Source organism: Amblyraja radiata, chromosome 38 (assembly GCF_010909765.2).
Source record: "Amblyraja radiata isolate CabotCenter1 chromosome 38, sAmbRad1.1.pri, whole genome shotgun sequence".
NCBI lineage: Eukaryota > Metazoa > Chordata > Chondrichthyes > Rajiformes > Rajidae > Amblyraja > Amblyraja radiata.
The window spans coordinates 6,888,389-6,909,568 of record NC_045993.1 but is presented as its reverse complement, the minus strand read 5'-3'; the positions used below and the strand labels follow the sequence as shown (position 1 = coordinate 6,909,568).

Here is a 21,180-nt window from a genome sequence, read left to right as displayed (position 1 = left end):
CCGGCTTGTACACGCTAGAATTTAGAAAATTGAGGGGGGATCTTATAGAAACTTACAAAATTCTTAAGGGGTTGGACAGGCTAGATGCAGGAAGATTATTCCCGACGTTGGGGAAGTCCAGAACTAGGGGTCACAGTTTAAGGATAAGAGGGAAGTCTTTTAGGACCGAGATGAGAAAATCATTTTTTACACAGAGAGTGGTGAATCTGTGGAATTCTCTGCCACAGAAGGTAGTTGAGGCCACAGTTCATGGGCTATATTTAAGAGGGTTAGATGTGGCCCTTGTGGCTAAAGGGATCAGGGGGTATGGAGAGAAGGCAGGGATGGGATACTGAGTTGGATGATCAGCCATGATCATATTGAATGGCGGTGCAGGCTCGAAGGGCCGAATGGCCTACTCCTGCACCTATTTTCTATCTTTCTATCCCTTAAGAAGGCAGTCTGTCCGTTTTGTCACGGGAGGCCATTGAAAAAGATAAATAATCACTTCGATCGAATGATGCTCTGTTAAATAATATAAAAGGCCGCATTTTGTAAAGTTTTGGTAAAGCTAAATTTAAGGCTATTAAAAATAACTTTATTTTTGAAGTTAGACAAAAGTGCTGGAGAAACTCAGCGGGTGCGGTAGCACCCGCTGAGTTTCTCCAGCACTTTTGTCTACCTTCGATTTTCCAGCATCTGCAGTTCCTTCTTGAACACTTCATTTTTGAACCACTTTGTTATTGTGAGTCACTTGCCCTAAACCCCTTTTTCACCATTGACACTACTAGTTACACATAGCCCAGACCATCACGCAAACCAGCCTCCCTTCCATCCACTCCATCTACACCTCACGCTGCCTCGGCAAGGCCAGCAGCATAATCAAGGACCAGTCTCACCCCGGTCACTCCCTCTTCCCCCCTCTCCCATCAGGCTAGAGGTACAGAAGTGTGAAATCGCACACCTCCAGATTCAGGGACAGTTTGAAGAAGGGTCTCGACCCGAAACGTTGCCTATTTCCTTCGCTCCGTAGATGCCGCCTCATCCGCTGAGTTTCTCCAGCATTTTTGTCTACATCCTATCACCAGCTAGAGTGTGGTCCTGACCTCCCATCTACCTCATTGGAGACAATAAAGGCATATCTATCTATCTATCTATCTATCTATCTATCTATCTATCTATCTATCTATCTATCTATCTATCTATCTATCTATCTATCTATCTATCTATCTATCTATCTATCTATCTATCTATCTATCTATCTATCTATCAACTATCTTTAATCGGACTTTATCTTGCAATAAATGTGTCAATTATCCTTGATCTGTACACTGTGGACGGCTCGATTACAATCATGTATTATAGTCTTGTCTTTGACTGGGCAGCACGTAACAAAAAGCTTTTAATTCTACCGTGGCACACATGACATTTATAAACTAAACTGAACTAGACTGAAGAAAGAGTCTTGAACTGAAATGCCACCTATTCTTTTTCTCTCGAGATGCTGCCTGACCTGCTGCGTTAGACAATAGACAATAGGTTCAGGAGTAGTTTAACAAGGAACTGCAGATGCTGGAAAATCGAAGGTAGACAAAAGTTCTGGAGAAACTCAGCGGGTGCAGCAGCATCTATGGAGCGAAGGAAATAGGCAACGTTTCGGGCCGAAACCCTTCTTCAGACTGATGTGAGTAGGAGTAGGTTCAGGAGTTCTGAGGTTCAGGAGTAGGCCATTAGGCCCTTCGAGCCAGCACCGCCATTCAATGTGATCATGGCTGATCATCCACAATCAGTGCCCCGTTCCTGCCTTCTCCCCATATCCCTAACCCCGCTATCCCTAAGAGCTCTGTCTAACTCTCTCTTGAAAGCATACAGAGAACTGGCCTCCACCGCCCTCTGAGGCAGAGAATTCCACACACTCACCACTCTCTGTGAGAAAAAGTGTTTCCTTATCTCCGTTCTTTCACGTGCAGGCAGAGGGGACCAGTTTAATTAGGCCTCATGTTCAGCCCAGATATTGTGGGCCAGGGGGCATGTTCCTGAGCTGTACTGTCCAGCATTCTGTGTGTGTGCAGTATCTATACCATCCCAGAATACTGTGTCGATGAGGTGTGTGCCTCTTACTCAGAGAACATAGAACAACATAGAAAATCTGAAGAAGGGTCGGGACCCTTCATCAGATCCGAAACATCATCTATTCCCTGTCTTCAGAGATGCTGCCTGACCCGCTGAGTTACTCCAGCACTTTGTGCCTATCTTTGGGGTAAACTAACATCTGCAGTTCCTATTTACACAGTAATCTGTTTAGTTTACTTCAATGATACAGCATCGAAGTCCTTTGGCCCACCGAGTCCATGCCGACCAACAATCACCCTACACCCACTAGGTCTATTCTACACATGAGGGACAATTTTACAGAAGCCAATTAACCTACAAACCTGTTCAAGAAGGAACTGCAGATGCTGGAAAATCGAAGGTACACAAAAAAGCTGGAGAAACTCAGCGGGTGCAGCAGCATCTATGGAGCGAAGGAAATAGGCAACGTTTCGGCCCAAAACGTTGCCTATTTCCTTTGCTCCATAGATGCTGCTGCACCCGCTGAGTTACTCCAACGTTTTGTGTCCATCTTAAATGAAACTAATAACATAATTTTCTACACTATGAAATGTCACAACTATCGTGCCATAGCAGAGTAAATAACCTGCACCCTGGAACCAGTCGAGCAGGCTCATTGAAACTGGTTGCTTACACTAGGTGCAAAGTGCGTCAGGCAGTATCTATGGAGGAAATGAACTGACAACTTTTCTGTTTGGTATCCTTCTTTAAGAGTGGCTCCATAGCTCAGGGGTTAGAGCACTGGTCTTGTAAACCAGGGGTCGTGAGTTCAAATCTCACTGGAGCCTGAATCTTTTCTGCCTGGATCTGTTCCATTATGTTGGGGACTAATCAATTGGTGACTTTTGAGACACCAAGGCAAGGGTGTGTGTATCTGTATACCTTCACTCCACCCCTTTGCCATTCCCTCGTTCCTCTCTATCTCCTTTTGTGTATGCCTCAAGGGCCTGTCCCACTTGGGCCACATTTTCGGCGACTACCTGAAAAGATGTTGTTGCGGGGTAACACGGGGTGACTCAGGGTGACTCATTTAATGACTGGATTTTGGAATGTTCTAAATCTTGATTTTGGATTTTTCTGGATTTTGAATTTTCTGGATTTAGTAAATCTGGATTTTGGAATGTTAGAAACATAGAAAATAGGTGCAGGAGTAGGCCATTCGGCCCTTCGAGCCTGCACCGCCATTCGATATGATCATGGCTGATCATCCAACTCAGTATCCCATCCCTGCCTTCTCTCCATACCCCCTGATCCCTTTAGCCACAAGGGCCACATCTAACTCCCTCTTAAATATAGCCAATGAACTGGCCTCAACTACCTTCTGTGGCAGAGAATTCCGCAGATTCACCACTCTCTGTGTAAAAAATGATTTTCTCATCTCGGTCCTAAAAGATTTCCCCCTTATCCTTAAACTGTGACCCCTAGTTCTGGACTTCCCCAACATCGGGAACAATCTTCCTGCATCTAGCCTGTCCAACCCCTTAAGAATTTTGTACGTTTCTATAAGATCCCCCCTCAATCTTCTAAATTCTAGCGAGTACAAGCCAAGTCTATCCAGTCTTTCTTCATATGAAAGTCCTGACATCCCAGGAATCAGTCTGGTGAACCTTCTCTGTACTCCCTCTATGGCAAGAATGTCTTTCCTCAGATTAGGAGACCAAAACTGTACGCAATACTCCAGGTGTGGTCTCACCAAGACCCTGTACAACTGCAGTAGAACCTCCCTGCTCCTATGCTCAAAATGTTCAAAATATTTCCTCGTCATCTGCGTGTTTCATCAGGTCGAGCGCTGAAAAAAATCGCAACAAAAATCATTCTCCCTTTCGCAATGAGTTGAAGAAGGGTCTGACCCAAATCGCCACCTCTTCATTCCCTCCACGGAGTTTCTCAGCATGGCCATCCAGTTTCCCAGAGATGGCCATGGTGGACTACCCAGTTGCCCAGAGAGTTGACACTGCGCACGAGGGGAGCGGCAGTGATTTACACAGAGACGGGGAGAGTGCCCGTTACCGAATGACAACTCCCATCCCCCCATCTGCTCACACACCCTCGACACACTGCATCCACACTGGCTCACTGTTCCCACACTGGGCCCAACATGTCCCATACACTAGTCCCAACTGCCTGCACTTGGTCCATATCCCTCCACACTTGTCCTATCCATGTACCTGTCTAACTGTTTCTTAAACGATGTGATAGTCCCAGCCTCAACTACCTCCTCTGGCAGCTCGCTCCATCCACCCACCACCCTTTGTGTGAAAAAGTTACCCCTCAGATTCCTGTTAAATCTTTTCCCCTTCACCTTGAACCTATGTCCTCTGGTCCTCGATTCCCCTACTCTGGGGATGAGACTCTGTGCATCTATTCCTCTCATGATTTTGTATACCTGCTTTTAAGGCAGAGATAGATAGATTCTCGATTAGTACGGGTGTCGGGAGTTATGGGGAGAAGGCAGGAGAATGGGGTTAGGAGGGAGACATACTGAATGATTGAATGGCGGAGTAGACTTGATGGGCCGAACGGCCTAATTCTACTCCCATTCCTTGTGACATTATGACCCGCTGGGTTACTCCAGCATTTTGTGCCAGTTTCCACTTAAACCCTGCCTTCTCTCTGCCCCCCCCCCCCCCCCCCACACTGAGTGTCCGACTGAATATTCCCGTCCGACCGGTCACCTGTGCAAACTCCAAATGTTCCGACCAGGATTCCCATCAACCACAGTGTCTGCAGCTTCATGGCACCAACCCTTGGAATGCAAACACAGACCGCAGTTTTGTTTAGTTGAGTTGAGTTCAGTTTATTGTCACGTGTACCGAGGTACAGTGAAAAGCTTCTGTTGCGCGCTAACCAAGTCAGCGGGAGAGACAATACGTGATTGTAATCGAGTCATTTACAGCGTGTAGAGGTATACAATACAATACAATTTATTGTCATTTGGACCCCTTGAGGTCCAAACGAAATGTCGTTTCTGCAGCCATACATTACAAACAAATAGACCCGAGACACAACACAGTTTACACAAACATCCATCACATCGTTGTGATGGAAGGCAAAAAAAACGTATTTCTCCACTGCACTCTCCCCCCCCGATGTCAGAGTCAAAGTCAAAGCCCCCGGCTGGCGATGGCGATTGTCCCGCGGCCATTAAAGCCACGCCGGGTGATGCAAGGCCACGCACCGGGTCTTGGTGTTAGAGCCCCCGGCGTGCGCTCGCAGAGTCCCACGGCCATTCCAAGCCGCGCGGGGCGATGCTGTAAGGCCCCGCTCAGGTGCTCTTCAACCCCGCAACTCGGGCGGGAGAAGTCGCCGTTGCGGAAGCCCCGAAAAGCGGTCACCCAGCAGGGACCCGCGGGCTCCCGGTGCCGCCGTCCGCCAAACCTGCAGTTGCAGCCTCCGAAGCTCCGGAGGTCGGGTGGCAGCAGCGTCCACCACAGCTCCACCCGCTCCGGACTCGGCCAGCTCCGCGACGGTGAGTAGTCGGCAGCTCCGCAACTGGAGCCCCAGGTCGTTCCTGTTGGAGGCCGCTCCACGTTGCAGCCCCAACGACAACGGAGACCCGACAAAGAAAAGGTCAGGTCTCCCGTGCAGGGAAAGATTTTAAAGTTACCCCCTCCCCCCCACACCACCCCCACCCCCCCACACACATACCCCAACAAAAAAAATAACAAAAACTACATAAAAACGAGACAAAAAATAAAAAAACACAGACGGACTGCAGAGGCCGCTGCTGACGAGAGTCGCGCCGCCCACCGTAGGGAATAACGTTTAGTGCAAGGTCAAGCCAGCAAAGTCCAATTAAGGATAGTCTGAGTGTTTTAAGAAGGAACTGCAGATCGAAGGTAGACAAAATGTTGGAGAAACTCAGCGGGTGAGGCAGCATCTATGGAGTGAAGGAATAGGTGACGTTTCAGGTCGAGACCCTTCCTCAGACTGACGTGGGGGTGGGGGGGGCGGGAAGAAGAAAGGAAGATGCGGAGACAGTGGGCTGTGCGGGAGCTGGGAAGGGGAGGGGAAAGAGGGAGAAAGCAGGGACTACCTGAAATTGGAGAAGTCCCGCTGGGGTGTAGCCTGACGGTCACCCATGAGGTAGATAGCAGATGGAAATGTGTAGGAAGGAACTGCAGACGCTGGTTCACAACGAGGATAGACACAAAATGCTGGAGGAACTCGACGGGACAGGCAGCACCTCTGGAGAGAAGGAGTGGGTGACGTTTCAGGTCGAGACCCTTCTCCAGATAGCAGTGGGGCACAAACCACAAACAGGGGGGCAGACCACAAACAGGGGGGCAGTCCTGAACTACTATCTACCTCAAGGTTTTGGGTCGGGACCCTTCCTCGGACTGAGATGCTGCCTGAGCCACTGAGTTACTCCAGCACTTTGTCTCTTTTTTCTGTTAACCAGCATCTTCAGTTCCTGTTTCGCTTGAGCAGCTTACACCACGGAGGTATGAACATTGACTACTCTTAACTTCAAGTAACCCTTGCTTTCCCTCTCCATCCCCCCCCCTTCCCTGTTCTCCTACCAGTCTTGCTGTCTCCGACTGCATTTTATCGCATTGAATGGCGGTGCTGGCTCGAAGTGCCGAATGTCCTCCTCCTGCACCTGTTGTCTATTGAATTTCTGTTTGTTTTGTTGTTACTTTCTCCCAGCTAACAATGGTCTATTCTCCATTTTCCTTTGATCTCCATTCCCTTTGTCCTATTTTCACACCTTACACTTCCCTATCTACCTGTACATCTCCCCCTCCCCTGACATCAGTCTCGACCCGAAACGTCACCCATTCCTTCTCTCCAGAGATGCTGCCTGTCCCGCTGAGTTCCTTGTTTCCCCAACCTGACAAGTAACGAGGTTCACATCAACCGAGGGCTTGAGTTGGCCTTTAGAAGGACCTTGTGTGAAGATCTCCCTGTTACAGTTAGAGGCGGCAATGGGGAAGAGGACAAACTGGCTTTACCTTTGTGAGCTGAAGATGCCGTGGGTCTTGGACAATGGGCTTGATTCCTCCACTACGATTCAGATTGCTCGCTGGTCTTGGGCTGGTGCAGCAGTATTTATTGAGAGATCTCTCAGGGGGTGGAGACAACACCATCAGAGGCGGCTCCCTCAGCACTGACGATGCAAATAGTCTCAGCCCTTCCACACCCCACCAATCCCCCTCTGTGTGTAGGAAGGAACGGCAGATGCTGGTTTTAAAACGGCCTGTTTCCTTCATCATCGTTTAATTGCACGTCTTTCAATCATTTGTTCTACATCACCATCTATTCCTCTCGTTTCCCTTTCGAAAATAGGTGCAGGTCGGAGGCCATTCGGCCCTTCGAGCCAGCACCGCTTTCCCCTGACTCTCAGTCCAAAGAAGGGTCTCGACATGAAACGTCACCTATTCCTTCTCTCCAGGGATGCTGTCTGGCCCGCTGAGTTACCCGCTGAGTTACTCCAGCTTTTTGAGTCTAGGAATCCTCCTCTCTTTCCTATCCACGTACTTGTACAAATGTCTTTTCATCTTAATGAAGGACACTGGTTCTCGAGTTCCAGTTGGGGTGGAAGATTGCAACCTTCACGCACTCCTCCCTGTTTCGACGAATGCAATCAACTAGATGTGCACAAAATAGAACAAGTTGTCCAACAGCTTTAGGCTGTGCACGCCACACGGAAGAAGAAGTAGAAGAAGACTTCAAGTTCACGTTATTCATAAGTTCATAGGTTTTAAGAGCAGAATTAAACCATTCAGCCCATCGAGTCTAATCCACCATTCAATCACGGGTGATCTATCTCTCCCTCCTAACCCCATTCTCCTGCCTTCTCCCATAACCCCTAACACCCGTACTAATCAAGAACCTATCTATCTCTGCCTTAAAAAATCCATTGACTTGGCCTCCACAGCCTTGAATGAATTCCATTGAAATATTCAGATGAAAAATATATTTGTTTTTAAAAATTCATCAATTAATAGAAGCGATTGTCTAGAAATCACATTACCAAGTCATTGGGTATTTTTTAAGTGGAGATTGACAGGTTCTTGATTAGTACGGGTGTCAGGGGTTATGGGGAGAAGGCAGGAGAATGGGGTTGAGAGGGAGAGATAGATAAACCATGATTGAATTGTGGAGTAGACTTGATGGGCTGAATGCTCCTATCACTTATGAACCTGCGAATGTACTATCTTTTATTGCGCTGAATTCTAACAAAAGGTAGTACTATATCAAATGCAAAAGATTTGATGCATGTTGTGTGATGCATGTTGTGTGATGCATGTTGCATGTTGCATGTTGTGTGATGCATGTTGTGTGATGCATGATGCATGTTATGTGATGCATGTTGCATGTTGTGTGATGCATGTTGCATGTTGCATGATGCATGTTATGTGATGCATGTTGTGTGATGCATGTTGCATGATGCATGTTGTGTGATGCATGGTGCATGATGTGTGATGCATGGTGCATGTTGCATGCACCAACCCCATTCTCCTGCCTTCTCCCCATAACCCCCGACACCCGTACTAATCAAGAATCTATCTATATCTGCCGTAAAAATATCTGAAGATAGACACAAAATACTGGAGTAGCTCAGCTGGACAGGCAGCATCTCTGGAGAGAAGGAATGGGTGAGGACGTTTCGGGTTGAGACCCTTCCTCAGACCAGACACCTATCATTCAAAAATATCCACTGACTTGGCCTCCACGGCCGTCTGTGGCAATGAGTTCCACAGATTCGCCACCCTCTGACTGAAGGTTTATCACCGTGTAGTCGAGCACAGTGAGGTACAGGTACAATGAGAAATCTTCAACACGGCACCAACACCGACACATAGACTCAGACAAACCAGGAACAACCATTTAGACACAACTCACACTTAACACTCTAAACAAAGGAGAGCTGTGATAAAAACAAGACACTCGGGCTGAAATAGAATTAGAAAAGAAACCAAGAGGGGTGTTAGAAATTTTCCAACAAACGACTGTTACCAAAACAGAGGTACAACTGCACGATCTTTATTGTGAGAGAGAGAGAGTCACACAGAGCACAAGAGTCTGTGTGAGTCCTCCTGTGCTATTGCTGAAACACATCTCTTTGATACATTAGAAGGTACACAAAATTGCTGGGGAAACTCAGCGGGTGCAGCAGCATCTATGGAGCGAAGGAAAAATTGATACATTGATTGAATCCAAAAAGCGTTGAGACAATGGCAACTGATAAGTAAACTCAGTATTGAAAGGAATCGCAGGAGCAAGATTAGCCGTTCTGCCAGCTATGTGATTAGGAGTAATCACTCGACCGAGACCTGTTGATTACTTGCGCCCTAGGCAGTTTCGGTAAGCGATCATGTACAGACACAGATAGAATACATAAGGTAACAGATACATGAATTTTCCATCAAGGGGAAACAAGAACTAATTTAGTTTAGTTTAGAGAAGCGGAGCAGAAGCAGCCCAGTTTCGATCCTGACTACAGGTGCTGTCTGTACGGAGTTTGCACGTTCTCCCTGTGACCGCGTGGGTTTTCTCCGGGTGCTCTGGTTTCCTCCCACACTCCGAAGACGTGCAGGTTTGTAGGTTCACAAAAAAGCTGGAGAAACTCAGCGGGTGCAGCAGCATCTATGGAGCGAAGGAAATAGGCAACGTTTCGGCCCGAAACGTTGCCTATTTCCTTCGCTCCATAGATGCTGCTGCACCCGCTGAGTTTCTCCAGCTTTTTTGTGTACCTTCGATTTTCCAGCATCTGCAGTTCCTTCTTGAACAGGTTTGTAGGTTAATTGGCTTCTGTAAAATTGTCCCTCATGTGTAGAATAGAACTAGTGGGTGTAGGGTGATTGTTGGTCGGCATGGACTCGGTGGGCCAAAGGACTTCGATGCTGTATCACTGAAGTAAACTAAACAGATTACTGTGTAAATAGGAACTGCAGATGTTGGTTTACCCCAAAGATAGGCACAAAGTGCTGGAGTAACTCAGCGGATCAGGCAGCATCTCTGAAGACAGGGAACAGATGATGTTTCGGATCTGATGAAGGGTCCCGACCCGAAACGCCACCTATTCCTTTTCGCCAGAGATGCTGCCTGACCCGCTGAGTTACTCCAGCATTTTGTGTCTATCTGTGGTCTAAACAAATAAATGGATGTGCTGTCCCACCGTGATACTGGGATCAAGGAAAGAGCGTTCACGTTGCGGCCTTGTTTCCACCAATCTTTCCACCACCACGCACAAGATGCAACAAGACAGACACCATTGTATGCAGATGCCGAGAAGCAAAGATCCTATCGCGAGCACGATGGTCCACTCGACGAAAAGGATGTAGTACGATCATGGGCAGATTCATGGGTAATTTTCGGCCACATTTCTGTAACCGGCTCCCGTCTCCGCACCAAAGATCCCGTAGCGGAGCAAAGATACTAGTGCGGAGACGGAAGCCGGTTACGGAAACATCCTTGTAAAAATAAAAGTTATTTGGTAAAAATCTTCTCCTCATTTTCAGAATTATAATTTATTAACACAAACTGTTCCCTCGCAACGTTGATTACACTGCGGGTCGGGTCGGGTCCGGTTACTGAAATGGATGAAAAAAAGGCCCACGTTCCGCTCCGTTGCGTACTACACGTCAGCCCATTGCATTTAGCAGGAGTGGTCTATCTTGCTCCGCTATAGGATCTTTGCTGAGAAGTGTGTTCATCCCTGGCTGGACAACGTCTAATCTTGTGTGTGGACTCGATAAGAAGAGGAACAACCATGACTGCGGGAACTTTCTGAGCACGGCACATGAATGGTTAAAGCCTTCCGTTGCATCTCGATGTGGCTTCAAAGACAGCCCTTGTTGAGGAGATGTGTGACACAAGGCTGTGCATCTGAGTGGAGCCGCAGGTGCGCCGAATGAGCTGAATAGTCCACTCGGTTACCAGCGGGCCTCTTGAGCTGGCTGCATCCACCTGGGGCCCGAGGCCTCTCAATGCCCGCTCATACATTTCAAAGGCTGTGATTCTCTCTCCGACACTTTGTCATCTCGTCAGCGGCTCTGCGACTCGGGTAAACTGGAGGCGAGTCATCGCCACCCAGAGCCACTCAGAACAAAGTGCGTTGCCTCTTCATATGGTCACGGCAGCTGCTCCATGCTTCACTGACAGTGTCTGCCGCTAAATAATCCTCCCGTTAAAAAAATGGTGGCCAATCCTCATACTCAAGGAATAAAGAGATCATTCCTTAATCAACTCCAGCCCCCCGTTCATCTAATTATTAGATTGTATTATGCGTACTAAATCAGGAGTATAACACACAAAACAGTTGCTGAAATGTGGATGCATATATACACTATCCTTACAATCTTGTACATATTGTACGATTGTGCCTCTGTATAATATTTTACTTACGCAAAAAAAAAGACTTTCAATAGACAATAGACAATAGGTGCAGGAGTAGGCCATTCGGCCCTTCGAGCCAGCACCGCCATTCAATATGATCACTTTCACTGTACCTAGGGACATGTTTAGTCTAGTTTAGAGATTCACTCATCATCAATGGAAACATCAGCGACACAGTGGTGCTGGTTTCCATCGGGAACGGTGACGGACGTACCACACGTCTCCGTCCTCCAGTTCCTGCGGACTTCTGCCGCTGGAAGTATAGGATGTTGGTGTGTGTGTGTGTGTGTGTGTGTGTGTGTGTGTGTGTGTGTGTGTGTGTGTGTGTGTGTGTGTGTGTGTGTGTGTGTGTGTGTGTGTGTGTGTGTGTGTGTGTGCGCGCGCGCTTTATCATCATTCCTTACAATGCCATGTACGTCGGTGATCGCAACTTCTACTGAAGTGTGTGGATGGCCGTTGGCTCGCTAGAAGCTCATCCGCCCTTTGACAGGTCTTGTTTTTGGTCCTGCTGGGGGTCCACAGCCCCCTCCTCACCTGGCAAACCAGGTGGGATAGACCGTTTAGTCGCCGACTATCCGACCATGAAGCACGTAGCACGGGATTACATGGTACCCGTGGCCCCCCCCCCCCCGACCTGACCATATAGTTTAGAGATATAGCGTGGAAACAGGCCATTCGGCCCACCAAGTCCGCGCCAACCAGCGATCCCTGCACACTAACACTATCCTACACACACTGGGAACAATTTACAATTATACCAAGCCTAATTAACCTTCAAACCTGCACGTCTTTGGAGTGTGGGAGGAAACCGGAGATCCCGGAGAAAACCCACGCAGGTCACGGGGAGAAGGTACAAACTCCGTACTGTTATTCCCTGTAGTCAGGATGGAACCCGGGTCTCTGGCGCTGTGAGGCAGCAACTCTACCGCTGCGCCACCGTGCCCCCCACTCATGTACATCAGTCTGATTGCGCCAACGTATAATGAGATTTTACTGAATTATATGCAAAAAAAAGAATTTCACTGTACCTGGGTACGTTTAGTTTAGGTTCAGCATGGAAACAGGCCCTTCGGCCCACCGAGTCCATGCCAACCAAGATGTCCTATCGACACTAGTCCCACCTGCGTGTGTTTTTACGATGACAAATTCTAGTTATGACACCAGGTGGCGCCAGCAATGGCTGCCTCGTCAACAGTCTGTCTGTCCTTTTAAGTCTTTGTGTCAGTTTTGTATGTGTTAAATATATGTTTTTTCGTGAACTTTCGCTTGTTTTGTGTGGGGGTGGAAGGGGGGGGGACAGTTGGGGGAAACTTTTTCTATTATTTACCTCGACGGGTTGCGATTTTTTCCGTATCGTATCTCCGTCCGCGCTTCGGCCTAACATCGAGGAGTTGTCGGCCTTTGCTGGAGATCGACCGGGAGCTCTATCGTGGGACTTTAACGTTGCAGAGCCCGTGATCCCTGTCGGGGGGTCGTCTGAGGGACTCCGACCGTGGGAGCCTGTGGGACTTTAGCATCACGGAAACCGCGGTCTCTGGTTAGAGGCCGACTTCGGGGAGCTCCAAGCCGCCTCCAAGCTTCGACCGCCACAACGCGGGAATTTCGACCGCCCCGACACTGGGGCTTCGACCGCCGGCTGCGGGAGCTTCGATGCCCCGACCGCGGGAGAATAAAGAGGAAGATGATTGGACTTTATTGCTTTCCATCACGGTGAGGAACGGGGGGATTCACCACTCCGGTGAATGTTTATGTTAACTTTTATGTAGTTGTTGCTTTTTTCCCCAGTATGGCTGTATGGTAATTCGAATTTCACTGCGTACCTTATGGCGCATGTGACAATAAACGGACCTTGAAACCTTGAACCCAAACGCCTCTGCTCAAAAATAAAAGCAAACAGCAAGCATTGATGTAACCATTAAACTTTTATTGAAGATATGAATCAGACATGAACATGTCCTGGAACTTATATACCATAATACTGATAGAGCTTCTAGGTCATCCAACATAGTAAAAATAGATCAGAAATGATCACAAGGTATGCCGCGCCACTACAGCATTCAATAGACAAGGAATTATTCAGCGTCAGAATTCAGAATTCAGGGTCAGAATTCAGAATCAGAATCCAGAATCAGAATTCAGGGTCAGAATTCAGAATCAGAATTCAGGGTCAGAATCCAGAATTCAGAATTCAGGGTCAGAATTCAGAATCAGAATTCAGAATTCAGAATCAGAATCAAGGGTCAGAAGTCAGAATAGATCAGAAATTCTCACAGAGTCCACATTGCTACGGCATTCAAAAGACCTCAGAATTATTCAGAATCAGAATTCACAATCAGAATTCAGGAGAGATAAGAAATTATCACAAAGTGATTGACTTGAGAATGAGACGACACTGTACTTGGTGGTAGATGTTTTTATTGCATTCACTGTATTGAGCAGTGAACCCTTAATCACTCCCTCTCCTTCATATCAGATGGGAGTTGACCACAGGGGCCATCAGAGGCAGGTACAGCACTAATTTAGACAGCAGATATAAGGTATTTGTCACAGGATTTACTGGGCATCCCATGCATCAGTGCCACTGTCGTGACGATTACAGTCAAGGGAAGGAGTTATTTTCACAGGTCATGGACTGCATTTCAAGTCACTTTATTTCACGGGATTCCACACAAAGTTAATAAATTATTAGCCGCAAGTACTAGTGTGAGCTAGTTAGTGGGGAACTTTCCCGTCTCTTCTTTAAACATTCACATGGGAATTTTGAGGTGCAGAATCTCATCATAATTACTAAACCTCTAATAACCCTCACAAATCTGCAGTGCGGCCCCACCCACAGTGTGGCCCCTCCCACAGCATGGTTCCTCCCATAGCATGCCCCTCCCACTTCGTGGACCCTCCCACCGGGTGACTCCTCCCACTTCATGGTCCCGCCCACCATGTGACTCCTCCCACAGCATGGTCCCTCCCACAGCATGGCCCCTCCCACTTCATGGTCCCTCCCACAGCGGGACTCCTCCCACAACATGGCCCTCCCACAGCGAAGCCCCTCCCATACCATGGCCCCTCCCACCCCCTGGCCCCTCCCATGGCATGCCCCCTCCCACAGGAATGGGTGACGTTTCGGGTCGAGACCCTTCCTACACAGAGAATGGAGGGTTGTGGATTATGAGCAGGCAGATGAGAGTCTGAAGAATGGTCTTGACCCGAAACATCACCCATCCCTTCGCTCCAGAGATGCTGCCTTGCCCCGCTGAGTTACTCCGGCGTTTTGTGTCTATCTTGTGTTTAAACCAGCATCTGCAGTTCCTTCCTACACAGATAATGTTCGGCACGGATGTTGTGGGCCGAAGGGCCTGCTCCTGTGCTGTCCTGTTCCATGTTCTAAGTGCCAAGGGAAACCAAACCACATCCAAGACGCCGTCCGATGTCCAGCATGGGACGGGATTCTAAGAACGGGAGTTCTTCACCTTTCACAACTTCTTCTGGTTTCCAATATGGAATATTTCACCACTGCCCAGTATACATACATCGGGCCGAGTCCACTCCCGGCTAAAATCCAGGGAATGCCAGGGCCCCGTGGATTGAATCGACTGTTGAATTACTCTGTGAAATAGGTTGGATTAAGGTTGACAGTGGGCGCGCCCGTCCTGCTCATCAGATGGTACAGCATCAGAACCCGTAGATCGCAGTCAAATCCATGGAGAGGGATTTAAAACGTGGACTAGAAGTAAAATTATGGCAGGAAGACATTAAAAAAAAGAAAAATAAACTCGCTGGTTTTTCAACCCCATCCACACCAGCCCTTGGGCTCTCCAGTTTACTGAAAGCGGATGAGTTTGTCGTAGTCTGGGTCGATGTTCCTACACAATAACATCGATAGGGACATCCCAAGGAGCTGCCGGAAAAGGGAGAGAGAATGTGAACTTAACATTACATATCGTCGACTTCTTGGAAGCATATGGTGCAATACAAACGTAGAAACGATCCGTTTCAGGACTGGGGGAATGGTGGCCAAGAATAACAAATAGCTATCTCTCCTTTATTCTTCTGCTTTCTACCTCTTTTCTTCATTTTCTTTCTTTTTCCTTTTCTCACTTTCTGATATCACACACTTCTCTATTTCTTTTCTATTCTTTTTCTGTCTCCTTTCTATTGTTAAAATAAAAATAATAAGAAGCTGTACATGAATTGCAACATGCCACTATATACTAGGTGCCTATGGTACCATATTATTCTAATTAAAAAAAATAAAATAAAAAAATAAAAACGTTACATAGCAAGACTCTCAACAGCATTGGTGTACGGAGGGATCCTGGGGGTCACTGAAGGGGGCAACACAGGTAAAGCAGGCACCAGGTATTGTTGGCAACATTGTTTGGGCTATTAAGTAGAAGAGTCAGCAACAATATTTAAACACTGCCCAGTCCATCATCGGCTCTGACCTCCCTTCCATCGAGGGGATCTATCGCAGTCGCTGCCTCAAAAAGGCTGGCAGCATCATCAAGGACCCACACCATCCTGGCCACACACTCATCTCTCCGCTGCCTTCGGGTAGAAGGTACAGGAGCCTGAACTCTGCAACAACCAGGTTCAGGAATAGCTGCTTCCCCACAGCCATCAGGCTATTAAACTCAACTCAAACAAAACTCTGATCATTAATAGCCCATTGCATTTTATCTGTTTATTTAAGTGTGTATATATATATATATTCAATGGTATATGGTCACTCTGATCTGTTCTGTTCTGTATTTATTCATGCCTACTATATTCTGTTGTGCTGAAGCAAAGCAAGAATGTCATTGTCCTATCTGGGGCACATGACAAAAGAACTCGCTTGAATCTTGAATCTAAAGACAAAAGAACCTGAGGGGTAACCTTTTTCACAGAGGAGAGGGTATATGGAACAGACTGCCAAAGTAGGTAGATGAGGCAGTTACTATAACAACATCTAAAATAAATTTGGACAGGTGTTTTAGATTAGTTTAGGCCCTTCGGCCCACCGGGTCCGTGCCGACCAGCGAACCCTGCACATTAACACGATCCAACACACACTGGGGACAATTTGTACATTTATACCAAGGCAATTAACCTACAAACCTGTATGTCTTATGGAATGTGGGAGGAAACCGAAGATCTCGGAGAAAACCCGCGCAGGCCACGGGGAGAATGTATGAGATCACACACAGATGAGATTGGTTTGACTTGGCGTCATGTACAGCAGCGACATTGTGGGCCGAAGGGCCTGCTCCTGTGCTGCACTGTTCTATGTGTGGGAAAGATGTTGGTTTACACTGAAAACAGACAAATAGAAACTGCTGGAGTAACTCAGCGGGCCAGGCAGCATCTCTGGAGAGGAGGAATGGGTGACGTTTGGACGGGTCTGAAGAAGGGTCTCGACCCGAAACATCACCTATCCCTGGTCTCCAGAGATGCTGCCTGACCTGCTGAGTTACTCCAGCTGTTTGTGTTTGTTGTTCTTTGCTAAATAACAGCAACAGGGCACCTAATACAGATACAACAGAGCTCAGCGTGAACTGAAAGACAGGATAGCACTGTGGACAGATGCAGTAACACAGATGTATACTGTTTCCACATTGAGAGAAGGCCACAATAACATGTGTTCACTATCACTTAAGGTCATAAGTGATAGGAGCAGAATTAGGACATTCGGCCCATCAAGTCAACTCCGCAATTCAATCATGGTTGATCAATCTCTCCTTCCTAACCCCATTCTCCTGCCTTCTCCCCAGAACCCCCTGACACGCTGCAAAAAGTAGTAAACACTGCCCAGTCCATCATCGGCTCTGACCTCCCTATCATCGAGGAGATCTATCGCAGTCGCTGCCTCAAAAAGGCTGGCAGCATCATCAAGGGCCCACACCATCCTGTCCACACACTCATCTCCCCGCTGCCTTCAGGTAGAAGGTACAGGAGCCTGAAATCTGCAACATCCAGGTTCAGGAATAGCTGCTTCCCCACAGCCATCAGACTATTAAACTCAACTCAAACAAAAATCTGAACTTTAATTAGCCTGCTGCACTTTATATGCTTATTTATGTGTGTGTATATATATTGAATGGTATTTAAGAAGGAACTGCAGATGCTGGAAAAGGGATTTGGCCCGAAACGTTGCCTATTTCCTTCGCTCCATAGATGCTGCTGCACCCGCTGAGTTTCTCCAGCTTTTTTGTGTACCTTATATTGAATGGTATATGGACACACTGATCTGTTCTGTATTCATGCCGACTATGTTCTGTTGTGCTGAAGCAAAGCAAGAATTTCATTGTCCTATCTGGGACACATGACAATAAACATTTGAATCTTGACACTTGTGCCACAACTCCCTGAACTCTCTTCCAGCCCTTTAAACAGCTCTTCACACACGGCTATTGAGAGCCACACACAATGGGTTTAGTTTAGGTCAGAGATACAGCGCGGAAACAAGCACTTTGGCCCATCGAGTCTGCATCGACCAGCGATCCCCTCTATCCTGAACCCACTGGGGACAAGTTACAATCGCACCAAGCCAATTAAACCACAATCCTGTGCGTCTTTGGAGTGTGGGAGGAAACCGGAGATCCCGGAGTAAACCCACGCAGGTCAAGATTCAAGTGAGTTTATTGTCATGTGTCCCTGTATAGGACAATGCAATTCTTGCTTTGCTTCAGCACAACAGAACATAGTAGGCATTTACTACAGAACAGATCAGTGTGTCCATATACCGTTATATAAACATATACACAAAATGAATAAATAAACTGATAAAGTGCAAATAACAGAAAATGGGTTATTAATAATCAGAGTTTTGTCCGAGCCAGGTTTAATAGCCTGATGGCTGTTGGGAAGTAGCCCCACGGGGAGAACATGCAAACTCCGTACAGACAGCACCCGTGGTCGGGATCGAACCCGGGCCTCTGGCGCTGCGCCCCCGTGTCCCACAAAACCACTAGGTCGCATCTACTGAACGGTTTATTAGGTGGATATAGACTGGCAGCTTTGTGGGGGGGGGGGTCTCCACATTGTCGGGGGGGGAGGGGGGGGTCCCTGGGCCGTGCGGCAGGTGGCTCTGCTCACTCCCTGGACCTCACCGACAGCAGCGTGGTAGTGGACTGCCTCGGTGAGAGCCTTGCCGCCTGCTCCCCTCTCTCCAAGGCCAGCGTGGTGATGCTGGCGGTCGGAGACGGCTGTCCCGACTGCCTGCCCGTTGTCAGATTCCGCAGTGTGGTCACGGACTGGGTGGGCGACTTCAACAGCAGCACCCCCGAGCGCAAGGTGATGTCGGAGGCCTTCAGTGACGGGCCTGACTCTGACCCTAACTGCACTCCCTGCTGCGCTGCCTCCACTGTGGCTTTGATGGAGGGGATGGCTAACAGCTCTGACGATGGCTGAAGGCCCTCTCCTGACACGCTGGAGCTCCTGGTCGAGGTCTCCTCAAGTGGCGGGATCGGGCACTCGCACCTCAAGCGCAAGTTCACCACGAATAGGGTGATCGACAATACAAGGAGTATCAGCTGGAAGGGAAAGGCAGCAAAAGTAATGCAAAGTCTGCTTTAAGCGGACATACTCCAGATACCCACGAAAAACAGGGGCAGCACAAACACACACACACACACACACACACAGCGGTAGAGCTGCTGCCTTGCACGGCGCCAGAGTCCCGGGTTTGGTCCTGACCGCGGATGCTGTCTATATGGAGTTTGCACCGTCATTGTGCAGTTCTGGTCCCCCTAATTTGAGGAAGGACATTCTTGCTATTCAGGGAGTGCAGCGTAGGTTTACAAGGTTCATTCCCGGGATGGCGGGACTGTCGTATGCTGAGAGAATGGAGCAGCTGGGCTTGTACACTCTGGAGTTTAGAAGGATGAGAGGGCATCTCATTGAAACATATGAGATTGTTAAGGGCTTGGACAGGCTAGAGGCAGGAAACACGTTCCCGATGTTGGGGGAGTCCAGAACCAGGGGCCACACACAGTTTAAGAATAAGGAGTAAGCCATTTAGAATGGAGACGGGGAAACACTTTTTCTCACAGAGAGTGGTGAGTCTGTGGAATTCTCTGCCTCGGAGGGCGGTGGAGGCAGGTTCTCTGGATGCTTTCAAGAGAGAGCTAGATAGAGCTCTTAAAAATAGCGTAGTCGGGGGATATGGGGAGAAGACAGGAACGGGGTACTGATTGTGGATGACAATGGGACAAGGAGGGAGAGCTAGATCAGCCATGATTGAATGGACTAGTAGACTTGATGGGCGGAATGGCGGAATTCTGCTCCTATCACTTATGTGAACAGCAGCAGTAACACAGCAATGAATTCTGACAAATTACTAATTGAGTTCCCTGCAGAGTAGCGTACCGTAGAGTCTCTAATTTAGTTTTAGAGGCACAACGAGGGAAGAGGCCCTTCAGCCCACTGGGTCCGTGCTAACCAGTGATCACGTGTACACTGGTCCTCTCCTGCAATTTTACAAAAGCCAATTAACCTACAAACCCTGTACGCCTTTGGGATGTGGGAGGAAACCGGAGATCCCGGAGAAAACCCACGCGGTCACGGGGAGACGGTGCAATCTCCGTACAGACAAGCAGCGGATGTCGGGATGGAAGCCGGATCTCTGGCGCTGTGAGGCAGCAACTCTACCGCTGAAAACTCAGGTGATCACACACAATTATGTAAGTCCTCTGAGCGAAGGCTATATGTATATATGTATGTAGTTTGTTTGTTTATACTATTCTTATAACAAATTTAAAGCACTTTGGCCAACGAGAGTTGTTTTTTAAATGTGCTATATAAATAAATGTGACTTGACTTGACTTGATAAATAGATACACACACACACAACGTACAGATGTTAATTTTCACCCACACACTTAGAGGTTACCTTGCCAATAATCCAGATAGGAATCTCTGGGTATAAAATGCAAGCGGATGAAAGAGAATGGGGTTAGTACATAGCAACACCAACACGTCACACACACGCAAACCCTGGCAGCTGTCAAAGGGAGCAGGATTTGGATCCCCCCTCTTTACTCCTGTTCCCACTCTGGTAATCCACTCCGTTCTTTCCTGCCACCCAACTCTCCTCTAATTTAGTTTTAGAGGCACAACGAGGGAAGAGGCCCTTCAGCCCACTGGGTCCGTGCTAACCATATTCCGTCTGGGGACCTTGCGTCCGTATGGCATTAACATTGAATTCTCCCAATTTTGCTAGCCCTTGCTGTCTCCTCCCCTTCCTTAACCCTCTAGCTGTCTCCTCCCACCATCCCATCCGCCCGCCCTCGGGCTCCTCCTCCTCCTCCCCTTTTCCTTCTTTCTCCCCCCACCCCCCATCAGTCTGAAGAAGGGTTTCGTCCCGAAACGTCGCCTATTTCCTTCGCTCCATAGATGCTGCTGCACCCGCTGAGTTTCCCCAGCAATTTTGTGTACCTTCGATATTCCAGCATCTGCAGTTCCCTTTTGAACACTATCCTCTCCCTTAGTTCAGCTTGGAGACACAGCGCGGAAACAGGCCCTTCGGCCCACCGCGTCCGCGCCGACCAGCGATCCCCGCGCACTAACGCTATCCCACACACATGCTCGGGGCAATTTACAATTTCACCAAGCCAATTAGACCTACAAACTCCATTAGTCCCTGGAGTGTGGGAGGAAACCGAAGCACCCGGAGAAAACCCACACAGGTCACGGGGAGAACGTGCAAACTCCGCGCAGGCAGCACCCGTAGTCAGGATCGAACCCGGGTCTCTGGCGCTGTGAGGC

The 21,180-nt window shown here is 48.2% G+C and overlaps 1 protein-coding gene and 1 non-coding gene across 2 annotated transcripts in view; one reads left to right on the top strand and one right to left on the bottom strand.

Moving 5' to 3' along the window:
• Positions 1-2,806: 2,806 nt before the first annotated feature.
• Positions 2,807-2,879, top strand: trnat-ugu. Its single transcript has one exon. It is a non-coding gene; the product is annotated as a tRNA-Thr (tRNA).
• A 10,460-nt stretch (positions 2,880-13,339) lies between these two features.
• Positions 13,340-21,180, bottom strand: part of LOC116966756 (leukocyte antigen CD37-like) — a 23,730-nt gene continuing 15,889 nt past the window's right edge. Inside the window, exon 9 of the mRNA XM_033013076.1 lies at positions 13,340-15,331. Coding sequence (XP_032868967.1) covers positions 15,254-15,331 — 78 coding nt within the window. The 3' untranslated portion in view covers positions 13,340-15,253. The remainder of the gene's footprint in view (positions 15,332-21,180) is intronic.